Source organism: Salvelinus alpinus, chromosome 5, assembly GCF_045679555.1.
Source record: "Salvelinus alpinus chromosome 5, SLU_Salpinus.1, whole genome shotgun sequence".
NCBI classification, from domain to species: domain Eukaryota; kingdom Metazoa; phylum Chordata; class Actinopteri; order Salmoniformes; family Salmonidae; genus Salvelinus; species Salvelinus alpinus.
In genome coordinates, this window is record NC_092090.1 from 53,652,110 (window position 1) to 53,676,399 (window position 24,290).

The 24,290-nt window shown below is 41.9% G+C and overlaps 1 protein-coding gene across 4 annotated transcripts in view; it reads right to left on the minus strand.

The window, feature by feature from the left end:
- Positions 1-197: 197 nt before the first annotated feature.
- LOC139576326 (actin filament-associated protein 1-like 2) overlaps positions 198-24,290 on the minus strand; it is a 96,177-nt gene continuing 72,084 nt past the window's right edge. For all 4 annotated transcript variants that reach the window (XM_071402291.1, XM_071402289.1, XM_071402292.1 and 1 more), the window contains 7 exons: positions 14,015-14,226; positions 11,912-12,021; positions 9,877-9,997; positions 9,308-9,398; positions 2,252-2,418; positions 1,222-1,332; positions 198-1,054 (listed from right to left, as the gene is read on the minus strand). In XM_071402291.1, coding sequence (XP_071258392.1) covers positions 1,028-1,054; positions 1,222-1,332; positions 2,252-2,418; positions 9,308-9,398; positions 9,877-9,997; positions 11,912-12,021; positions 14,015-14,226 — 839 coding nt within the window. In that variant the 3' untranslated portion in view covers positions 198-1,027. The remainder of the gene's footprint in view (positions 1,055-1,221; positions 1,333-2,251; positions 2,419-9,307; positions 9,399-9,876; positions 9,998-11,911; positions 12,022-14,014; positions 14,227-24,290) is intronic.

The following is a 24,290-nucleotide window of genomic DNA, read 5'->3' on the forward strand; positions in this document are numbered from 1 at the left end:
TCACACTTTCTTTTACCTGGCCTTAACACACTGTTAAGCAGAACCATAATATACAGTGTTTACAGATGGTTTATACACACTTTTATTTTTCTCATGACTAGTTTACTATATGAAGTCATCTGATAGTCAACTAACTGTTAACTGTTTTTCATGATTGCATTCAACACTGAGAAACAAGCAACTACACTTCCACAGTGTACATTTATCCAAAACATTTCCCCCAGAAACACTTTATTGAGCAAACACAGATGTTTTAATTACTGTTTGATTACCACAGTTGTCAGTTTACAGCAAATAGTAGGCCAACCTAACATTTAATACACAAAGTCTCTATTAATAAAAACATGGGAACATTACAATAGATGTCACTGTATCACAACATATTTCAGGAATGTAAAACATCTCAGTGATACTAAGTAAAAATGTAATGGTAAAAACACATTATAAAAAGATATCTGCAACTATGTTTAAATTATACCACAGAACTGTATACGGTGAACATGACTTCAATTCATATCCATATATAATGTATTTTTCATGACTTCAACATTGTGTATTTATTGTAACTCAATTAGTGATGAAAACAGTGCAAAGTTAAGTCTGATGAATTGCAATACATACATAGACAAATTAGACAATACATACTGTTCTTTAAGAAATGAAAGACAGAAAAACAATGAAAGTGTTACACCTCAAACTGAGAGACAATCCTGAATTCCTGAGTCAGGCTTTACAAGGTTTTCAATTGAATTAACCTCACAGGAATCTCTTATTAATGCCGCTGTTTTAATGGAGAAACAAGCCTGTTTATCTAAGGGCATGTCACAAATGGCACCCTATTCCCTATTTAGTGCACTACTTTTCACCAGACCCTTATGGGCTAAATAGAGAAAGGGGTGCCATTGGCGAAGAAAGTATAGTGTATTGTATTATCATCAAGATGGATGACATTTCTGATGACAAAAATGTTTGGTAGAAAATAGGAAATGTATACAAGATAATTGTTACCGAAACAGCCAGTATAGTATTAAGTAGAAGGCATTGTCTCCCACTCCTACAAAAATAATGAGAAAAAAAGAACACATGGTACATTTAATTGAACAATTATACTTACTTATTCCTTAATTTAATTGTCTTGATATGATTATCTCAATGGGGCAGAGTGATGTTCAGAATAGATTCCTTTTATCAGATTATCAGACCATTTAGGCCAAAACTTACCTTCTTTCTCTGAAACACCTTGCCATGCTCAATAAATAGGGCAGAAGGGGCTCTTTTCAGTGAGTTTTTAGCGGAGGCAGTCCTTCGCAGTAGTGGGGTGAAAAACCCACCCTGTGGAGACAAGGCCAATAAAATGAGCACAGACCTTAGAAAATACCCATGGTGGCAGGAGCATGGGGGCCACAGTAGCCAACTTCACCACAATATCAAAGTGACCCAGCCAAGTGGATATAAAACACATACTCCAATACAATGACGTACTGGTAAGAAGAGTAGTAGCAGGTGATTCCTTTTTCTTCTTCCTGGAGCTTACCAAGTTCTGATATGCAGATTGGTATTGTTGAGTTGGATTTGTTTACAATGTGTCAAGCAACTTTGGTCAGCCAACTTTGATCACCCTTTCAAGCTCTGTAGGAAAATTATTTATTTGAGGCTAATGATTGCAAAGGCCTCATCTTTGAACTGTCCCTCTGGTCATTGTATCTAAAGAGGGGGATAGCCTATTTATGTGCACTGTATGCTAATTTCTTCTCAACACACAGGCATCTGTACAAATGAGGGGGAAAGGCATTTTACACAGACATTATGTTAGACAAGAATGAAATAAAGGGAGAAAATGTGTCCAACCTACAACTGGAGAGAAGATGAAACATTTCCTTTAAGTTTTCCCCCTGATTTATTAACGAGTCACCTTAATAATTAGACAAATTCTGTTTGGATACCATGTCACATTATGAAGCCTTTTGTATTTTCAGTTTAACACACTAGTGTTGTGTTGAGCATTCTGAACAGCAAGTGGCAGCATTGTGCCACAAAGCTTCTCAGAGAAGGAGTGCTGATCTCAGATCATTTTGTTCCATTTTAGACCATAATGAATAAGATAACATGGACAGGTGAAAATGTGGGACCAGATCCTAGATCAGCACTTCTACTCTGAGACACTTTATGAATATGGGCCCTGGACATTTTCAGGGATAAGACCTCTGGATGGCATAACAGGGTTGTGGGTGGCAGTGTAGAGTTGTGTTACCTGTGCCCGTTCTGTACAGAAGGCCAGAGACTGTCTGAAGGAGGTACATTTGGCGGTCTTCCCTGCAGTGATGAGGTTCATCTCTGACCCAGCTCTCAGCTGTACCCTTCTCTTCCCAGTCAAGTCCAGTTTCTGAACGCCCCGCTCCACCTCACACGATTTCCTACCTGTTACAGAGCAGTCACTGTCACAAATCTGCATTAAATACCTACGTTAAAGATTATATATATATTTTTTTTACTAACAATGAATGAAGTTAGTTCGAGCACCAAATTTTAATATGGAACTCAACTTTGTCTCTAAGACTCGAATGATGGCAGTTTTGTTGAGAGGAAAATATGATATCATGTGTTTTTAAGAGGCTATTACAAGGACCTTCTGCCATGAGGCTAGATCCTGCTGCCATGACCAAACCACCAGAAACGACGGCTTCGCATCAGCACTCTCCAAACTCCGAGCACATGGGAGCATTTCCCTCCACAACTCCAAGAAGGAATCCAAGCTCACTTCTTAATAGTGAGTAAGAGCTGGAGTAACTGTGGCCGTACATTCTCTCCTGGCCTGCACACTCATTTCAGCAGTGTTCACATGTCCCATATCTTCAGCAGCCTTGTCCTAGATCTGTTTGTGCTACCATGTCAACTCCTTGTGATGTTTGGCCTGAAAGCACAAACAGATCTGGTAACAGGCAATATCTTCAGGCCTCAGCACTTCAATAACCCATAGCCTGGGGGTGTTATATGAAGTAGTCCCAGACTTTTCTTCTTTAACTAAACTGCTCAAACTTAACAAAAACAGAGGGGGGGTAGGGGGGGTAGACCAGAGTAACCGTGTTCCCACCACTATAATTACAAAGCGCTATGTGTTTGTGTCTGTGTAGTGTTTTACATTGATGCAACAGCACGCAACTGCAACATAAAACTATGGGATGATGGAAAATTCTGTTCAGAGAATCTGTTATAACATATCATTATGTAGACACTTTTATAATGCAAGCCAGATGTAGTGGAATTGTTTCACTTAAAAGTCAAAAACTTTAATGCAGGAGAATGATAATAATATCCTAAGTTACATATTCTTCCCTAATCATATTTTTGCACAGATTTGCGGAATAAACTCCATACAAACATCTTTAATCCTCTATTTGGCTCCCGGTCTGAATAACAGATGGAGTGGCAAAGAGATTGGACAGAAATTGGTCTTAAAGTACATATTGATGTGAAATCTAGGCAAACCCTCATGTCTCTTTGCATTTGGAATGTGGAATACAATATGTGTTCGGTACTAGCTAGTAGCCGGCTACCACCAAGTACTCTACCTTGCACGTTAGAGACTGCTGCCCTATGTACATAGAGTCATTGAACACTGGTTCACTTGAATAATATTTGCATACTGTTTAACCCACTTTATATGTAAAAACTGTATTCCAGTCAAACCTCATCCTATATAACTACTGCTATACACATTTTCTATTCAGATACCATTCACTCTAGTCCAGAAGCTAATTTCCTGCAATTCTATCCATTTTGACATGGGGTTTTGTACTGTGTATTGAAACAAATTCAATTTTATTGGTCACATACACATGGTTAGCAGATGTTAATGCGAGTGTAGCAAAATGCTTGTGCTTCTAGTTCCGACTATGCAGTAATATCTAACAAGTAATCTAAAAATTTCACAACAACTACCTTATACACACAGGTGTAAAGGAATGAATAAGAATATGTACATATAAATATATGGATGAGCGATGGCTGAACGGCATAGGCAAGATGCAGTAGATGGTATAGAGTACAGTATATACATATGAGATGAGTAATGTAGGGTATGTAAACATTATATAAAGTGGCATTGTTTAAAGTGACTAGTGATACATTTATTACATCCAATTTTTTATTATTAAGTGGCTAGAGATTTGAGTCAGTATGTTGGCAGCAGCCACTCAATGTTAGTGATGGCCTTTTAACAGTCTGATGGCCTTGAGATAGAAGCTGTTTTTCAGTCTCTCGGTCCCTGCTTTGATGCACCTGTACTGACCTCACCTTTTGGATGATAGCGGGGTGAACAAGCAGTGGCTCGGGTGGTTGTTGTCCTTGATTATATTTTTGGCCTTCCTGAGACATCGGGTGGTGTAGGTGTCCTGGAGGGCAGGTAGTTTGCCCCCGGTGATGTGTTGTGCAGACCTCAGTACCCTCTGGAAAGCCTTACGGTTGTGGGCGGAGCAGTTGCCGTACCAGGCGGTGATACAGCCCGACAGGATGCTCTCGATTGTGCGTCTGTAAAAGTTTGTGAGTGTTTTTGGTGACAAGCCAAATTTCTTCAGCATCCTGATGTTGAAGAGGCGCTGTTGCGCATTCTTCACCACGCTGTCTGTGTGGGTGGACCATTTAAGTTTGTCCGTGATGTGTACGCCGAGGAACTTAAAACTTTCCACCTTCCCCACTACTGTCCCATCAATGTGGATAGGGGGGTGCTCCCTCTGCTGTTTCCTGAAGTCCACGATCATCTCCTTTGTTTTGTTGACGTTGAGTGTGAGGTTATTTTCCTGACACCACACTCCGAGGGCCCTCACCTCCTCCCTGTAGGCCGTCTCGTCGTTTTTGGTAATCAAGCCTACTAGTGTAGTGTCATCTGCAAACTTGATGATTGAGTTGGAGGCGTGCATGGCCACGCAGTCATGGGTGAACAGGGAGTACAGGAGAGGGCTGAGAACGCACCCTTGTGCGGCCCCAGTGTTGAGGGGTGGAGATGTTGTTTCCTACCCTCAGCACCTGGGGGCATCCTGTCAGAAAGTCCAGGACCCAGTTGCACAGGGTGGGGTCGAGACCCAGGGTCTCGAGCTTAATGACGAGTTTGGAGGGTACTATGTTGTTAAATGCTGAGCTGTAGTCGATGAACAGCATTCTTACATAGGTATTCCTCTTGTCCAGATGGGTTAGGGCAGTGTGATTGCGATTGCGATTGCATCGTCTGTGGACCTATTGGAGTGGTAAGCAAATTGGAGTGGGTCTAGGGTGTCAGGTAGGGTGGAGGTGATATGATCCTTGACTAGTCTCTCAAAGCACTTCATGATGACAGAAGTGAGTGCTACGGGGCGATAGTCGTTTAGCTCAGTTACCTTAGCTTTCTTGGGAACAGGAACAATGGTGGCCCTTTTGAAGCATGTGGGAACAGCAGACTGGGATAGGGATTGATTGAATATGTCCCTAACACACCAGCCAGCTGGTCTGCGCATGCTCTGAGGACGCAGCTAGGGATGCCGTCTGTGCCAGCAGCCTTGCGAGGGTTAACACGTATAAATGTTTTACTCAAATACTGTATTCTCGACATTGCTCATTCTAATATTTCTGCATTGCATTTTAGTTACTGTTTATACACACCAAATATGATTTATTACTGGACACAGCTCAATCTACTATATCTACTGCTGTACATTTCATTCTTAGCATATTTTGTCTAAATTCATCCGGTGTTTATACGTATAGATTGCATTTGGATTTCTGTTACAGAGCTATTTGGGTTGTTAATTGGATTCGTTCTATCTAGAAGAAAAAGAAACGCACACCTATTTAGGCGAGGTGCTGGCTAGCGGAGTAGAAAACTTAAAAATAAAGGAGAGCCGCACACTCTAGGAGCTCAGATGCAAAAATATATATATATATTTTTTATTGTATTTTTATTTTATTATTATTTATTTTTTATTTTTTTACTTGCTATATTGTATTTACTTCGCCACCATGGCCTTTTTTATATTTTTATTTATTTATATATATATTTTGTTTGCCTTCACCTCCCTTATCTCACCTCACTTGCTCACATTGTATATAGACTTATTTTTCACTGTATTATTGACTGTATGTTTGTTTTACTCCATGTGTAACCATGTGTTGTTGTATGTGTCGAACTGCTTTGCTTTATCTTGGCCAGGTCGCAATTGTAAATGAGAACGTGTTCTCAATTTGCCTACCTGGTTAAATAAAGGTGAAATAAAGTGAAATAAAATCAGGATACAATCACAGACACTGCGGGATGACTCGTTTATATATAGTGTCAAGACACACAGGTGTCTGTAATCATGGCCAAGAGTGGCCTAATATCATTGGTTAATTTCTCAAATATTAAAATGGCATAGAAAGAGCAGCATACAATAAATACAAATGGATAGCATACGATCATAGACTCACTTAAGACCACACAAGCCTACAAACAACCACAATGGCAAAGTCACAACAATCACAACAATCACAAGAATGGCTTCAGATCAAAGTCCACGTTGAGACCGAAGGGAGCAAGGGTCTTTAAGTTAAAGATCCAAGCAGCCTCTCGTTTTAACAATAAATTATCAAGGTCACCCCCTCTCCTAGGGAGGGTGACATGTTCGATGCCAATATAACGCAGAGACGAAATCGAGTGGCCTGCCTCCAAAAAGTGGGCCGCAACTGGGTAGGTCAAGTTTTGGCACCTAATGGTGCTACGATGCTCTGAGATACGTACTTTTAATTCACGCTTTGTTTTACCCACATAATTTTTACCACAAGGACAAGTTATAAGATAAATAACTGCCTTAGTGGAGCACGTAATAACACCTTTGATTGGGATCGATTTCCCTGTTTGTGGGTGTTTGAAGGATCTGCATTTATAAGTGCCATTGCATTGAGCACAGCCATTACACTTATAATTTCCATCCAGTAGGGGCGCAAATAGACGTTGTTCAGGAATATCTTGGGGTGGTAAATCAGAGTGTACCAATTGGTCTCTGAGATTTCTGCCCCGTGAAAATACGACCAAGGGAAGGTCCGAAAACACATTACCGAGACTATCATCGAATTTTAGAATGTGCCAATGTTTGTGAACGATTCCCTTAATTTGTTCAGAGCGCTTTGAATAGCGGGTAGTTAGAATGCAAGAATGCGTATTTTTGCGAGACTGCCCTTGAAAAAGGTCATGTCTCGTTTTGTTTTGAATTTTCTCAATGGCAATATTAATCTGATAATTTTTGTACCCCCTCTCCTTGAACTTTCTTTGCGTCTCAGCCATATTTCTGTCGAAATCTGATTGTTTTTTGCAAATTCTTTTGATTCGACAGAATTGGCTGTAGGGCAAACTATTTTTCAAGGGAAGTGGGTGACAACTGTCAGCCCTCAACAAACTGTTACGATCAGTAGGTTTCCTGTAAAGATCAGTGTATAGAACATTATTTTCACACAAGATCAGAAGATCAAGAAAACTGATTTGACGTGTATCAGATTGCATAGTAAATCTCAAATGTTCAGAACAGGAGTTAAGAAAAGCATGGAACGCCTGGAGCTGTTTTGCATCACCCCACCAATTGGATTCGTTCTGACATTTCTTGATTTCTTGTTGTGTTTTTTTATTTATATTTTATTATTTGTGTACTTTTACTACATTGTTAGGAGCTAAGAATTTCACTGCATCCGCTATAACATCTGCTGAACTGTGTGCATGTAACGGATGTGAAATGGCTAGCTAGTTAGCGGTGGTGCGCGCTAATAGCCTTTCAATTGGTGACGTCACTTGCTCTGAGACCTTGAAGTAGTGGTTCAAGGGCCGCGGCTTTTGTGGAGCGATGGGTAATGATGCTTTGTGGGTGACTGTTGTTGATGTGTGCAGAGGGTCCCTGGATCGCGCCCGGGTCAGGGCGAGGGGACTAAAGTTATACTGTTACATTGATGCTGTTGACCCGGATCACTGGTTGCTGCAGGAAAAGGAGGAGGTCGAAAGGGGGGTGAGTGTAACGGATGTGAAATGGCTAGCTAGTTAGCGGTGGTGCGCGCTAATAATGTTTCAATCGGTGACATCACTCGCTCTGAGACCTAGAAGTAGTTGTTTCCCTTGCTCTGCAAGGGCCGCAGCCTTTGTGGAGTGATGGGTAACGATGCTTCGGGGGTGACTGTTGTTGATGTGTGCAGAGGGTCCCTGGTTCGGGGCGAGGAGAGGGACGGAAGCTATACTGTTACACGTGACCAATAAATGCTTATTTGATTTGACTGTAGTCTAGTGCAGGGATGGGAAACTGGCGGCCCGCCCCCCTTTTGAAGGCCCTCAGGCGAGGGTGTAGAATACACAAGGTGCGATTTCAAAATTTGGTTGTGTATCATCAGTTTTTCTCTTGTTATGTCAGTCACTGATAGTCAGTCAATTAGCCCATGTCAGCAAACATTTTTTAGATTGCTAAATTAGTTTAGTGGCCAGCTACTGCGGCCCTTCATGATGAGTTCAGTTTTTTTTGTGGCCCCCAGCCCCATCAAAGTTGCCTATCCCTGGTCTAGTGCCTGATAAATTGCAGGATATGTCCAAATGGCCAAATGCAACATCAAGAGCATCCTGACTGGTTGCATCACTGCCTGGTACGGCAATTGCTTGGCCTCTGACCGCGGGGCACTGCAGAGGGTAGTGCGTGCGGCCCAGTGCATCACTGGGGCTAAGCAGCCTGCCATCCAGGACCTCTACACCAGGCGGTGTAAGAGGAATGCCCTAAAATTGTCAAAGACCCCAGCCACCCAGTCATAGACTGTTCACTCTGTTATCGCATGGCAGGCGGTACCGGAGTGCCAAGTCTAGGACAAAAAGGCCTCTCAACAGTTAACCCCCAAGCCATAAGACTCCTGAACAGGTAATCAAATGGCTACCCGGACTATTTGCATTGTGTGTGTCCCCCCCCCCCCCCCCCAACCCCTCTTTTTACGCTGCTGCTACTCTCTGTTTATCATATATGCATAGTCACTTTAACCATATCTACATGCACATACTACCTCAATCAGCCTGACTAACTGGTGTCTGTGTGTAGCCTCGCTACTTTTATAGCCTCGCTACTGTATATAGCCTGTCTTTTTACTGTTGTTTTATTTCTTTACTTACCTATTGTTCACCTAATACCTTTTTTGCACTATTGGTTAGAGCCTGTAAGTAAGCATTTCACTGTAAGGTCAACACCTGTTGTATTCGGCGCACGTGACAAATAAACTTTGATTTGGTATGTCTGTGGTGTCTCCTACAGAGGAACACCTGAAGGGGTGAACATTGAATCCGACTTACTGTGATTGTTAAAGATATCAGTGTTGCTGTAGTTGACTGAATCCTTCGATGACACTGAGTCTCCCCTGGCGATGTTATGGGAATTCTGGAACTGATGAGAGCAAAACAAAGGAAATCCGTTGAAATATCAACAGCTAACAGTAGGTCCATCAAAATCACACTGGCTTCTTTTGACTGTTGTCAACTGTACAGTTTACTACAAACAGAAATGTACGCCTATGACCATCACCTGACTGTGTCCTTATTCAAGTCTGAAGGTACAAATTCTCTCTTGACCCTGGACACACAATGTATTAGGCTGGAATTAAAAACCAACAAAGAATAATGAACTGTGCACTACAATAGACTTCTAAAGGCAATTTCCCAGACATTTGTGGAGATCGCATTCATAAAATCAAGATTCAAGCATAAAGCACCTTTAAAAGTTAATTAACCTGCATTGGTTTGAATCCCAATCTCACAGAACCCAGGTGAAGAGAACAGTGGCAAAGGAGTTAAGTCAGAACATCATTTTTTTTTTTTAATCCCTATACAACATATCACCCCCCCACCCCGAGAATGGGCCGTACCATGTGCTCCAGTATGGCCGTGTTGGAGTAGATGGGTTGTGAGCGGCCGCTTCCACTGTGCTGGTGAAAGGGGTCATCTATGTACATGTTTGAGGTTGGGAACCTTTGCTCCTTCAAACCACTGATGGTAGAGGGAAAAAAACTTGAACCAAGTAGCCCTATATAGGCATTTAAAAACATAGTTCTGGGTCCGTACAGTGGGGCAAAAAAGTATTTAGTCAGCCACCAATTGTGCAAGTTCTCCCACTTAAAAAGATGAGAGGCCTGTAATTTTCATCATAGGTACACTTCAACTATGACAGACAAAATGAGGAAAAAAAATCCAGAAAATCACATTGTAGGATTTTTAATGAATTTATTTGCAAATTATGGTGGAAAATAAGTATTTGGTCAATAACAAAAGTTTCTCAATACTTTGTTATATACCCTTTGTTGGCAATGACAGAGGTCAAACGTTTTCTGTAAGTCTTCACAAGGTTTTCACACACTGTTGCTGGTATTTTGGCCCATTCCTCCATGTAGATCTCCTCTAGAGCAGTGATGTTTTGGGGCTGTTGCTGGGCAACACGGACTTTCATCTCCCTCCAAAGATTTTCTATGGGGTTGAGATCTGGAGACTGGCTAGGCCACTCCAGGACCTTGAAATGCTTCTTACGAAGCCACTCCTTCGTTGCCCGGGCGGTGTGTTTGGAATCATTGTCATGCTGAAAGACCCAGCCACGTTTCATCTTCAATGCCCTTGCTGATGGAAGGAGGTTTTCACTCAAAATCTCACGATACATGGCCCCATTCATTCTTTCCTTTACACGGATCAGTCGTCCTGGTCCCTTTGCAGAAAAACAGCCCCAAAGCATGATGTTTCCACCCCCATGCTTCACAGTAGGTTTGGTGTTCTTTGGATGCAACTCAGCATTCTTTGTCCTCCAAACACGACGAGTTTAGTTTTTACCAAAAAGTTCTATTTTGGTTTCATCTGACCATATGACATTCTCCCAATCTTCTTCTGGATCATCCAAATGCTCTCTACCAAACTTCAGACGGGCCTGGACATGTACTGGCTTAAGCAGGGGGACACGTCTGGCACTGCAGAATTTGAGTCCCTGGCGGCGTAGTGTGTTACTGATGGTAGGCTTTGTTACTTTGGTCCCAGCTCTCTGCAGGTCATTCACTAGGTCCCCCCGTGTGGTTCTGGGATTTTTGCTCACCGTTCTTGTGATCATTTTGACCCCACGGGGTGAGATCTTGCGTGGAGCCCCAGATCGAGGGAGATTATCAGTGGTCTTGTATGTCTTCCATTTCCTAATAATTGCTCCCACAGTTGATTTCTTCAAACCAAGCTGCTTACCTATTGCAGATTCAGTCTTCCCAGCCTGGTGCAGGTCTACAATTTTGTTTCTGGTGTCCTTTGACAGCTCTTTGGTCTTGGCCATAGTGGAGTTTGGAGTGTGACTGTTTGAGGTTGTGGACAGGACTGTTGATCTTGGCCATAGTGTAGTTTGGAGTGTGGACTGTTTGAGGTTGTGTCTTTTATACTGATAACAAGTTCAAACAGGTGCCATTAATACAGGTAACGAGTGGAGGACAGAGGAGCCTCTTAAAGAAGAAGTTACAGGTCTGTGAGAGCCAGATATCTTGCTTGTTTGTAGGTGACCAAATACTTATTTTCCACCATAATTTGCAAATAAATTCATAAAAAATCCTACAATGTGATTTTCTGGATTTTTTTTTCTCATTTTGTCTGTCATAGTTGAAGTGTACCTATGATGAAAATTACAGGCCTCTCATCTTTTTAAGTGGGAGAACTTGCACAATTGGTGGCTGACTAAATACTTTTTTGCCCCACTGTATGTATCAAGTGTCTCAGAATAGGAGTGTTGATTTAGGATCAGTTTAGCCTTTTAGATCACAATTAATAAGATTAAATGGACAGGGGAGTGCTGATCCTAGATCAGCGCTCCTACTCTGAGGAGCTTGATACATACTGTTTTGTAGATCCAAACCAAGGGATCTAGTGATCATCATAAACATGTATTACCTGAGGGCTCCAGCGGGCTTTGAGTCATATAGAGAGTCAGCCTGATCCTGGCTTACACTCCCGTCCTGTAGGAGCTGCAACCACTGCTCTTTCTCATCTGCACAGCTGGCCTGGACAGAGACATGGACGAACACAGAAAGAGAGGGATAGAGAGAAAGAAGACAGAGAAGGGGAGTTTCAACAACACACAATGCTCTGTTCCAGGAATTAATTGGTCAATTTTGATCCTGCACAGCTCCTTTTTGGAGTTTTGACTTGTTTTATATTGAATATAAACCTGTGGGAAATAACTGGATCACTTTTGGTAGTGATCACATAATAACAAGATTTCTTTTGAGTTTTTGAAGAGTGTGAAATGTCTTTCCACCATGATCTAAATTAACCACACTGACATAAATGAATCGGCAGGTAGCCTAGCGGGTAAGAGTGTTGGGCCAATACCTGAAAGGTTGCTGGTTCGAATCCCCGAGCTGACTAGGTGAAACATCTGTTGATTTGCCCTTGAGCAAGGCACAACCCTAAGTTCTCCTATTACAACATACCCAAACCGGCCGTGCGCAAATTGATTTTGTCCCCCCACGCTAAACGTGATCACGACACAACCAATTATATTAATTTGGGGACAGGTCGAAAAGCATTAAACATTTATGGCAATTTAGCTAGCTAGCGTGCAGTTGCTAGCTAATTTATCCTCTTTAGCTAGCTTGCTGTTGCTAGCTAATTTGTCCTGGGATATAAACATTAGGTTATTTTACCTGAAATGCACAAGGTCCTCTACAATGACAATTAATCCACACATAAAATGGTCAACCAAATCGTTTCTAGTCATCTCTCCTTCCAGCCTTTTTCTTCTTTGGACTTTATATGGTGATTGGCAACTAACTTTCATAGTTACCACGACAACCGACCAAACTCAGTTCATCTTTCAATCACCCATGTGGGTGTAACCAATGAGAAGATGGCACGTGAGTATCTGCTCCTATAAACCAATGAGGAGATGAGAGAGGCAGGACTTGCACCGCGTTCAGCGTCACAAATAGAAATGACTTATATTTTAGCGCTTGGCAATGCAGACGCTCATTGGCGCACGCGAGCAGTGTGAGTGCAGTAATTGAATAACATGTATGTTTAAATTGATTTTGCATGCGTGCGACACGAACGGTGTGGTCAGCATGTAAGTTGCTCTGGCAAAATACATTTATAAATCCATGTTATTCAATTATTGCACCCACACTGTTCCCACCTGCGACGCCAAGGGCTAAAATAGAACTCCTTTCTATTTCTGACGCAGATCACGCTGAAATTCCTGCCTTTCCCATCTCCTCATTGGTTTATAGAAGCAGGTACCCACGTGCCATCTTCTCATTGGTTATACCAACGTGGGTGATTGAAAGACGAACTGTTTTGCCGGTAGTCGTGGTAATACTATGAAAGTTTAGATGCTGATCACCATATAAGTTCAAAGATGAAAAAGCCTGGAAGGAGGAGAGATGACTAGAAACGATTCGGTTGGCCATTTTATGTGTGGATTAATTGTCGGATGAGAGGACCTTGTGTATTTCAGGTAAAATAACAACTCAATGTTTATATTCCAGGACAAATTAGCTAGCAACAGCAAGCTAGCTAAATAGGACAAATTAGCTAGCAAGTGCAAGCTAACTAGCTAAATTGCCATACATGTTAAATACTTTTCGACCTGTCCCCAAAATAATGTCATTAGTTCAGAGTTTGTTTTGATATTTTAACCTGCGTGTCGTGATCGCGTTTGGTGTAGGGGGACAAAATACATTTATGCACGATAGCGCACGATGGCGCACGCGCGCAGCCGGTTTGGGTTCCGTGTAAGAGCATCTGCTAAATTACTATAAAATAAATATAATAAAGTAATAGTGATCCATGAACTATTCCTGACCCCCTTATTTCTTCATACAGTCTAGTCTGTCTATATCCTTACCAGGGAGAAAGGGTGATGTTACCCATAGTCACTGATTTTGGGTCAGTTTTGCATTTCTCCAACTAATAGTTAAGGTTAAGATAGGGGGAGGGGAAGCTGATCCTTGATCTGTCTGTACCTAGGGGGAACTTCACCCCCGGAGCCCTTACCTCCAGTACTGCCACCTGGTCTCCGTGTTGGACCACAGTGATGCGGTAGGCCTGAGGTGTGTCGGGGCCCGGTCGAACCTGGCAGCCTTTCAGCTGTACCGTGTACTGAGGGCACTCTTCACAGCCCTCGTCTCGGAACATTTTCAGCACCCCGCCCTGTACCTGGCACAACAGGCTCTGCCACTGGCAGTTCATCAGCACATTCAGGAACCCTGCAGCCCAAACAGGGATGGGGTCAAAGGTCACGAGAGTCTTGAGATCATGCCAGACCAGGCTATCATCTAACTATTATGGTCAGGACTGTCTGGCACTAACGCCTATGTTCAGGACTGTCTGGCACTAATGCCTATGGTCAGGACTGTCTGGCACTAACGCCTATGGTCAGGAGTTAGCAAGACAGCACAAACAGGTCCAGCGCAGGCTACCAGAGAGAGCAGGCTACCAGACAGAGGGCGGAAAAAGAACACATTGACAACAGAAATAAACTGTTTGGTGGGCAATTTCAACCTGGTTTGAGGTCAAACTCTTACACAAAGATGACAATATCATACGGTTTGTACATTTCTTTGGCCATTATACGTTCTCTAGTCATGAAGTTCAAACCCAAATCAATGGACATTGAAAATAAATCACCATGAAGAGGTAGCTATGCATGTATGTGGTGTGACTTCCATCACCTTCTCTATCCCCAGTTATCTAATTATACAATCAAGGCAACAAACAAGCTGGGCAGGGCCTATGGCTGTGTCTGAAATGGCTCCACATACCTTATGGAGTCCACTACTTGTCACACTGGTATAAAGGATTTGGAGACAGGTGCAGGAATACATAATAGGGGTTTTAATACACCCAAAACAAACACGTATACAAAACACTGGGATGTACCCAAACAAAAGAGCGAGGGTAAACCTCATAGAACGACACGGGACCCGTAATACACAAATGATGCAGCACAAAAGCTGAAACAACTCACACGACCAACAGAAATGGGAACAATAATTGACAATACAAGGGTGAACAAAAGGCACACTTATACAATTACTAATCAGGGGAGAATGGGTACCAGGTGTGCGTAATCAAACAGTTCAGTGACACCTAGAGGGCAGTGACATAGACCTCCGGAACTAGTGCACAGAATGAGCAGCAGTACCGGGGGGATCCGTGACACTACTGTTGACCAGGGCCCATACGGCTCTGTTCAAAAGTAGTGCACTATGTAGGGAATAGGGTGTCACTTCAGACATAGCCTATTGTAATGAGTGCGCTGAGAGTGAGTGTTTTAAGGGAGTATGTGTTTTAATAAATAAACATAACGTAATACAAAACACAGACATGACACTGGAACAGAAACAATGACGCCTGGGGAAGAAACCAAAGGGAGTGACATATATCGGGCAGGTAATCAAGGAAGTGATGGAGTCCAGGTGTGTGATGACGCACAGGTGCGTGTAACGATGGTGACAGGTGTGCGACATAACGAGCAGCCTTGTGACCTAGAGGCCAGAGAGGGAGCACACTTGACACCTATATCTAAAACCAGAAAATTTGTACCCCCAAAAAACAGAAAAAACATGTATAATAATATAATTAAATATAATTAGTATCTCTCTTTCCTCCCCTTATGTTGGCCTGGCACAGTTCATGGAGTTTGCTAACCTGTTGAGTACACCTCCAGACTCTAATGGTGCAAAAGGTGACAATCCAATTCCCCAGGAATCCCCCATTCACAATGAGCCAGTATTACACCAACAACGTGCCTGTTATGACTTAAAGCTAGACCAAACAAGGTTAACAATACCACACTATCTTCACAGCAGTGACGTGCGGTAAGGTCTGAGGCCGGGTAGGCACTTTCGGTGTTTATCGGTATGACACGATCACAAAGATAAGCTATAAAAATAGAGTCGCACGCTCTATATATAAACTCCCAGTAATTTATTGGGTAAATCACCAACGTTTCGGGAAATCACTGTGCACAGTGATGCAGAAACGCTGCACAATGATGCCGAAACATTGGTGATTTACCCAATAAAATACTGGGAGTTTATATATAGAGTATGCAACTCTTTATTTTTATAGTTTATTCGCCGTTAGTCAGCACCTCTACATCAAATTATTTTCTCTGGGTGTGCGCCAGCTCATGTTTTTTATATGATCATAAAGATTACAAACAATCACAACCAACCATCAAACAGGAGCAAGCAGGCAGCGCAACCATTAGACACACATTCACAGGCCCTAATAGCTTGTGCCCCACGCAACTGCCATGCACGAACAGGCGACTTTCAACACCACAGACAGCGACCCAAATGCCAGTGAGTAGGCCTACTTTTAGACAGTGCTACATACACAAAATTCCTTGTAGTCAGCGCTACCATAGGCGGCTGAGCAAACGGAGCCGCTGCATCACCACTTTCAAAATAAGGGTGCAAATTTTTGCACCCCCACTTAAAAAAAAAAAAAAGTATCATGATCCATTGGGTAATTTGACATTTTCAATGAATAGTAATGTTTTGAGCTTAGATATGTCAATTTTATAAACTTAGCAAAAAAAGAAACGTCCCTTTTTCAGGACCCTGTCTTTCAAAGATGATCTGTGAAGTTATTTGGATTTTTATGAATTTTCATTGTAATGGGTTTTAACACTGTTTCCCATGCTTGTTCAATGAACCATAAACAATTAATGAACATACACCTGTGGAACGGTCGTTAAGACACTAACAGCTTACAGATGGTAGGCAATTAAGGTCACAGTTATGAAAACTTAGGACACTAAAGAGCCCTTTCTACGGACTGTGGAAAACACCAAAAGAAAGATGCCTGCTCATCTGCGTGAACGTGCCTTAGGCATGCTGCAAGGAGGCATGAGGACTGCAGATGTGGCCAGGGCAATAAATTGCAATGTCCGTAATGTGAGACGCCTAAGACAGCACTACAGGGAGACATCGGTACATCCGAACATCACACCTGCGGGACAGGCACAGGATGGCAACAACAACTGCCCGAGTTACACCAGGAACGCACAATTCCTCCATCAGTGCTCAGACTGTCCGCAATAGGCTGAGAGAGGCTGGACTGAGGGCTTGTAGGCCTGTTGTAAGGCAGGTCCTCACCAGACATCACGTCAACAACGTCGCCTATGGGCACAAACCCACCGTTGCTGGACCAGACAGGACTGGCAAAAAGTGCTCTTCACTGATGAGTCGCGGTTTTGTCTCACCAGAGGTGATGGTCGGATTTGTGTTTATCGTCAAAGGAATGAGCGTCACACCGAGGCCTGTACTCTGGAACGGGATCGATTTGGAGGTGGAGGTTCCATCATGGTCTGGGGCGGTGTGTCACAGCATCATCGGACTGAGCTTGTTGTCATTGCAGGCAATCTCAACACTGTGCGTTACAGGGAAGACATTCTCCTCCCTCATGTGGTTCATCCTGACATGACCCTCCAGCATGATAATGCCACCAGCCATACTGCTCGTTCTGTGCGTGATTTGCTGCAAGACAGGAATGTCAGTGTTCTGCCATGGCCAGCGAAGAGCCCAGATCTCAATCCCATTGAGCACGTCTGTGACCTGTTGGAACGGAGGGTGAGGGCTAGGGCCATTCCCCTCTGAAATGTCCGGGAACTTGCAGGTGCCTTGGTGGAATAGTGGGGTAACATCTCACAGCAAGAACTGGCAAATCTGGTGCAGTCCATGAGGAGGGGAATGTTACATATAATTTGAGCTGCGTGCACCATGATATTACATTTTTAATTTCACTTTACCTTTCAAAACCATGAAATTACATGATTCAAGCTGTTTTAACTCCATTTTGCATTTTTGCCATATATTTTCCCATTTTCCTAACATCAATCGGCTGAGCCCCATATGCAAACACAACCGTGGCCACTTTTTTAGTTAAATAAGAACAAATTCTTATTTACAATGACCACCGAGGAACAGTTCAGGGGCAGAACAGATTTTTACCTTGTCAGCTCTGGGATTTGATCTAGCAACCTTTTGAATACTGGCCCAATGCTCTAACCACTAGGCTACCTGCCGCCCCACTTCTTTCACACCCTGATCTGTTTCACCTGTCTTTGTGATTGTCTCCACCCCCCTCCAGGTGTCGCACATCTTCCCCATTATCCCGTGTATTTATACCTGTGTTTTCTGTTTGTCTGTTGCCAGTTTGTTTAGTTTGTCAAATCTACCAGCATTCGTTTCCCTGCTCCTGCCTGTTTTTCTGCTCCTGTTTTCTAGTACTTCATAGTTTTGACAATTCTGCCTGCCCTGACCCTGAGACTGCCTGCCGTTCTGGACACTTTATACCTTCTCTGGATTATTGACTCCTGCCTGCCTTGAGCTGTCGTTTGCCTGCTCCTGTTAGGAATAAACGTTTGCGTCTTCAACTCTGTCTGCATCTGGGTCATACCTCAAACGTGATAACTTCGTAGTTACAATGTAGCCAAACTGTGTCTGTATGCCTATACTCAAAATTAAAAAGCACAGGATATTTGTACCTTGATAAAACAGCTCTGCTTGGTAAGTAATATTGTCCAAATAAGCTATTTCTACCCTCGTTGCATCACATATGTATGCTGCTGAGACAAGTTGTAAAAATGTTCAAATATGTCAGAGGTAGGGGTGGGCATGAATCTCGACGGACGTCAAAACTTGATCTTTAACCAGAGATCATAATTTTTTTTGGTGAATTGTGCTTAGAAAACAATTGACATTTGTCTTGAATACAACATACATTTTCTTTGACTCTAGTGTTCCATAGGCCTGCATTTGCCAGACATAAGAATGAAACCAAGCCAAGCATCACGCAGTTATTTTCCCTAAATTCCCTTTCCCCTCTGTCTCACTCAATTGGGTTCTGACTGCTCCCTCTACAAAAGCGTCCTGAGTGTCCACACAAGCTCCCATTAGGCCTACAGAAATACATGTCTATAAAAACATATCTAACTGATATCTAACTGACACAAGCTACATTCCTTGCCAAACGATGACAGTTTTATCACATTCAAAATGTGTTCCAACAACGAGCTGCAGTTTTGGAATAATTGTGTCTCGTCTATTTTCCGCTTAGGCTACTTTGCTACTCAGAATCATTAAGCCTAGGCCTACTCACCAAACAGATGTGGTGGCTGTAATACATCCCCATGCAGTGTTCAATGTGGAATTGCCCATTTAGAAAAGAACAGGAAGAATAAACTGTACCGAACATGTGTATATTAAAAAGAAGACAGACTTTTGATTGTCACCCTGACATTTTATTAAACTCGTCAAATTGAGTCCCGTTTCAAATGATCACTCTTTGAGAATAACTGTTCCAGGCATGAGATGCGCATCACTTCGCACTGCCAACTTTTACAATTTGGAAAAATATTCTGTTCTATTTTATTTTGTTACATTACATCGTTTTTTTTACTATAAAATAGTTGTGTCTTGACTGTGATAAGGTCTCGGGAAATAAGAGTCTTGTCTGCTAAAGCAAGCGCCACTACTGAGGTTGCTGCCTTTTTGAAGATTGTGTTCCACGATATAATATAACCAGTTTATATTACGGTTTCAAGAAATCAATCTTAAATGGTACTTGTTTTTCTATTGACCGAATATACACTGCACAAAAATATAAACTCAACATGTAAAGTGTTGGTTCCATGTTTCATGAGCTGAAATAAAAGATCCCAGAAATGTTCCATATGCACAAAAATATTATTTCTCTCAAATGTTGTGCACAAATGTGTTTACATCCCTGTTAGTGAACATTTCTCCTTTGCCAAAATATTCCATCCACCTGACAGGTTTGTCAAATCAAGAACCTGAAAATGGGGACAGTCCCCATTTTTGGTGGCCTGTCCCCAGCTGGAGCTGTCCCCGGAAATGTCCCCGTTTTTAACTGTAAACAGACCGCAAAGTGAAATAATATTTTACGTGGCAAGAAAGACCGGGCAGCAGAGCCTACCGGTTGACGTCTCAATCCCGTTGTGCTTGTTTTGCTCCTATAGCAGCTTCATTCACTCTTCTTCTTCTACTAACTACTTGCTTGCGCTAGTTTTAGAGAAAGCTGCTGTGGAAAACTCGGCCAGAAGCTAGCAAGTGTCAAGTGAAACCACAACATCACCACAAATGTATTTTCAAGCCAGGTAACGTAAAGTTACAATCGTTTGAGACACTAGCTACAGTAGTGATGTTATAATGTCACAATTTATTATATAGATAGATGATCTGCTCTATAAAGTTTTAAATAGGCTATGCTAGCTAACGTTAGCTATGTAGACTAGGTTAGCTAGCCTCTTAAGTGTAGGGGGCAGTATTTTTGTTTTTGGCTAAAAAACGTACCCATTTGAAACTGCCTATTTCTCAGCCCCCGAAACTAGAATATGCATATAATTGTCAGATTAGGATAGAAAACACTCTAAAGTTTCCAAAACTGTCAAAATTTTGTCTGTGAGTTTAACAGAACTGATATTGCAGGCTAAAACCTGAGGAAAATCCAATTAGGAAGTGCCTCTGTTTTTAAAACCTCTCTGTTCTTATGCATCCCTATCACCCATTTAAAGGGATATCAACCATTTTCTATGGCTTCCATAAGGTGTCAACAGCCTTTAGACATAGTTTCAGGCTTTTATTTGGAAAAATGAGCGAGAACGATCACATTGCGTAAGTGGATAGGTGGGGGCTCTCAGAGTGAGTTGTGCGCAACAGAGAAAGACGGCCATTGTTACTCCCGGTCCTATTGAAAAAAACAACACTCCCGGTTGATATATTATCGAATAGATATTTGAAAAACAACCTGAGGATTGATTATAAAAAATGTTTGACATGTTTCTGTGGACATTATGGATATTATCTGAAATTTTTGTCTCCGTGGTCGTGACCGCTTTTTCCTGTGGATTTCTAAGCATAACGCGCCAAACGAACGGAGGTATTTGGATATAAAAATATCTTTATGGAACAAAAGGAACATTTGTTGTCTAACTGGGAGTCTCGTGAGTGAAAACATCCGAAGATCATCAAAGGTAAAAGATTAATTTGATTGCTTTTCTGATTTTCGTGACCAAGTTACCTGATGCTAAGTGTACTTAATGTTTTGTCGAGCGATCAATAAACTTACACAAACGCTTGTATTGCTTTCGCTGTAAAGCATAATTTCAAAATCTGAGACGACAGGTGGATTAACAAAAGGCTAAGCTGTGTTTTGCAATATTGCACTTGTGATTTCATGAATATGAATATTTTCTAGTAATATTATTTGACTGTGGCGCTATGCTATTCAGCTTTGCTGATGACAATTATCCCGGATCCGGGATGGGTGGTTCAGAGAAGCTAGCTAGGTTAGCTAGCTAGGTTAGCTTGCTACTTTTATGGTAGCTAGGTTATAAAACTTTCACATGTAAACATGCAGTGGACGGGCTTTTTTGAAAATATGATTATATTAAATGAATGCACAATTAATTATGGCAATATTTATTTGTAGATTACAATTTTAATAGTGTGAACATTTATTTTGAAATTTTCATGGATAACATCGGCATAATGTTTTCTGTTAGAGAGTGGAAAGGAAGGAGAGGATGAAGACTGGATAGGAAGAAGTGTGAAGGAGATATTTTTATTTATATTCATTTTAATTAAACCTTTATTTAACTAGAGGAGGAAATGTAAAGATATGATTACAGAGCCTGCCAATGTATTATTCCAAACAATGTTTTTGAGAGAAAATACAAAAATGAGGCAACCAATGGGAATCTGTTAACCAAAGTATTTGATCTAATAGTGTACTATTTATTATTAAAGATTGGAGAGGAAGGAGAAGATAGTGAAAAGGAAAAATTAAGGGAGTAAAAAGAGTGAAGCGAGGAGAGTGTAGAAGAGTGAGGTGGAAAGGTAAAGAGAAAGAAAGGAAGAAAGAGAAGGAAGACGAGTGAAGAAAAGAGGAGGAGAAAGATTGGAGGAGAAGAAAAAGTTAAGAATGTAAGGAGAGTGACTCAAGGAGAGTGACTCAATCAAGGAGAGTGACTCAAGGAGAGTGACTCAAGGAGAGTGACTCAAGGAGAGTGACTCAAGGAGAGTGAAGAAGAGCAGACGGAGGAGGTACAATGGCTCTTTCCAAGAAACGGAAATTACATTTTAATGGCAATATGATGAGAGAATTTCCATTTATACACTCAGGTCAAGACGATAGAATGGTTCACTGCACCCTTTGTAATTCCTCTTTTTCAATTGGCAGCGGGGGAGGAACGACAGTGGTAGAACATCAACAGACGGAAAAGCATAAAGCCTCTCTGATTGCCCGTGTTGGTATGCCCTCTGTCACCACACTCTTCAAGGTAGAGCCTTCCCAAGAATAATATGATTTAGCTGTGCAGGAGGGTGTCTTTGCATACCACACACACTATGCGACACAATCATAGTTACAGATCTATGGACAGCACAGCACAACTGACACGGAAGCTTTAAAAGCCAAAGTCTACATGTGCTAGGACAAAATGTGACGCCATAGTGAGTAACGTGTTAGCACCATGGGAAACTACTTTGGTAACACAGGACCTAGACCAGGTTGAATTTGTGTCCCTGTCCATTAATGCATCCAATCATGGACATGTAAAGCTGCTGCCAATAGTAGTCAGATATTGTAAGATATATGATGGCAGCACATCGGTGGAAACAAAACTGCTTGATTTTGTTGAATTGAAAGGAGAAACAACAGAGGAAATTGCAGCTGAGGTCCTGGTGGTCATCCAAAAATTTTACCTGGATAACAAAATCGTGGCATTCTCTGCCGACAACACAAATACCAACTTTGGAAGACTGAATAGGCTGGGAAGGGTCAATGTCCATACCAAAGTTAAAAATGCTCTGCAGCGGGATGTGATTGGCTTAGGTTGTCCTGCCCACACCATTCATAACACAGCCAGAACAGCTTTGGATATGATTCCCCTTGATGTTGAGTACCTGCTCACAAAGATATTTGGATATTTTCATATTTTCACCGTCAAAGTAGAAAGACTGAAGAGCTTTTGTGAGTTTGTTGGCCAGGAGTACCATAACATTTTAGGACACAGCAATGTTCGCTGGCTGTCCATGCTCCCTGCTCTAGAAAGAGTGCTGAAAATGTACGTGCCATTGAAATCCTTTTTTCTTTCTGAAGACAAAAGCCCTGTTGTCCAGCGAACAATGTTCGAAGATCCACTGACTGAACTTTGGCTGGCCTTTGTCCATGGAAACCTGACCGTATTCAGTGACACGATCAAGATGCTTGAAGGCCAGGACCGCTGTGCTGTGGAGTCAGCTGCAATTCTGGGAAACGTTGAGGCAAAATTTACTGCAAGATGTGATGACAACTTCATTCCAGTTTTGGTCAGAGGACTTCTGAAAGAGCTAGAGGAAAATGGAGCAATGTCTAAAGAGAGCTTTCTCAAAACATCCCAATCATTCTTCACTACGGCTGTGAAATACTTGCAAGAATAGGGAAAGCACACAGATAATCTATAAGATTTACATTGTCTCCTTTAAAAAGGCAACCTCAGCGTGAAGAGATCCAGAAGGCAGCAGCCACACTGCAGAAAAAATGCTCTAATGTGACCATCAATGAGGATGCATTGTTTGATGAGGTTACTGGCCTTCAAGAGTTCCTAAAGGGGGGATCGCTTGAAGAATGGAAAACATCTGAGACACCGCTTAGTCAGAGATGGAGCACAGTGGTTACCCACTTCAAAGAGAATGACATCCCAAACACTAACCTGCCTAGATTAGCGTCTGTTGTCATGTGCTTACCTGGAAGTAATGCACCAGTCAAGAGAGTGTTCTCCCAAATGAATGATATATGGACAACAGCAAGAAATAGGTTCACTGTTCCTACCATCAAGGCCATGCTTATTGTGAAGAAAAACGTCAACCTCCCCTGACAGGAGTTCACGGAGAAGCTGGCCAAAGACAGAGCAATCCTGAAGAAAATACATTCTCCTGAGAAATATACAGATTAGGTTGGTATAAGTTTATTATATAGTTACCAATCTCGTCATCATCTTATTTCTTTATTATTTTGGAAAGTATTTCACATATACTATTGTTTCTGTTTTTCCAATTTTGCTCATGTTCTCTTCTGCTCTTATTCTACCCAGACTACCAGGACCACTGAATGGCTGTTCAGATCGGACAGTTCTGTCTTGTCTGTAGTGTTTCTGTAATATAGTTGTTTTCTCTGTCTATCACAGGGTGCCTGTTAGACTAAATACATGAAACTGGAATTGTCCCCCTTTTTTATTTCATAGATAATAACATTG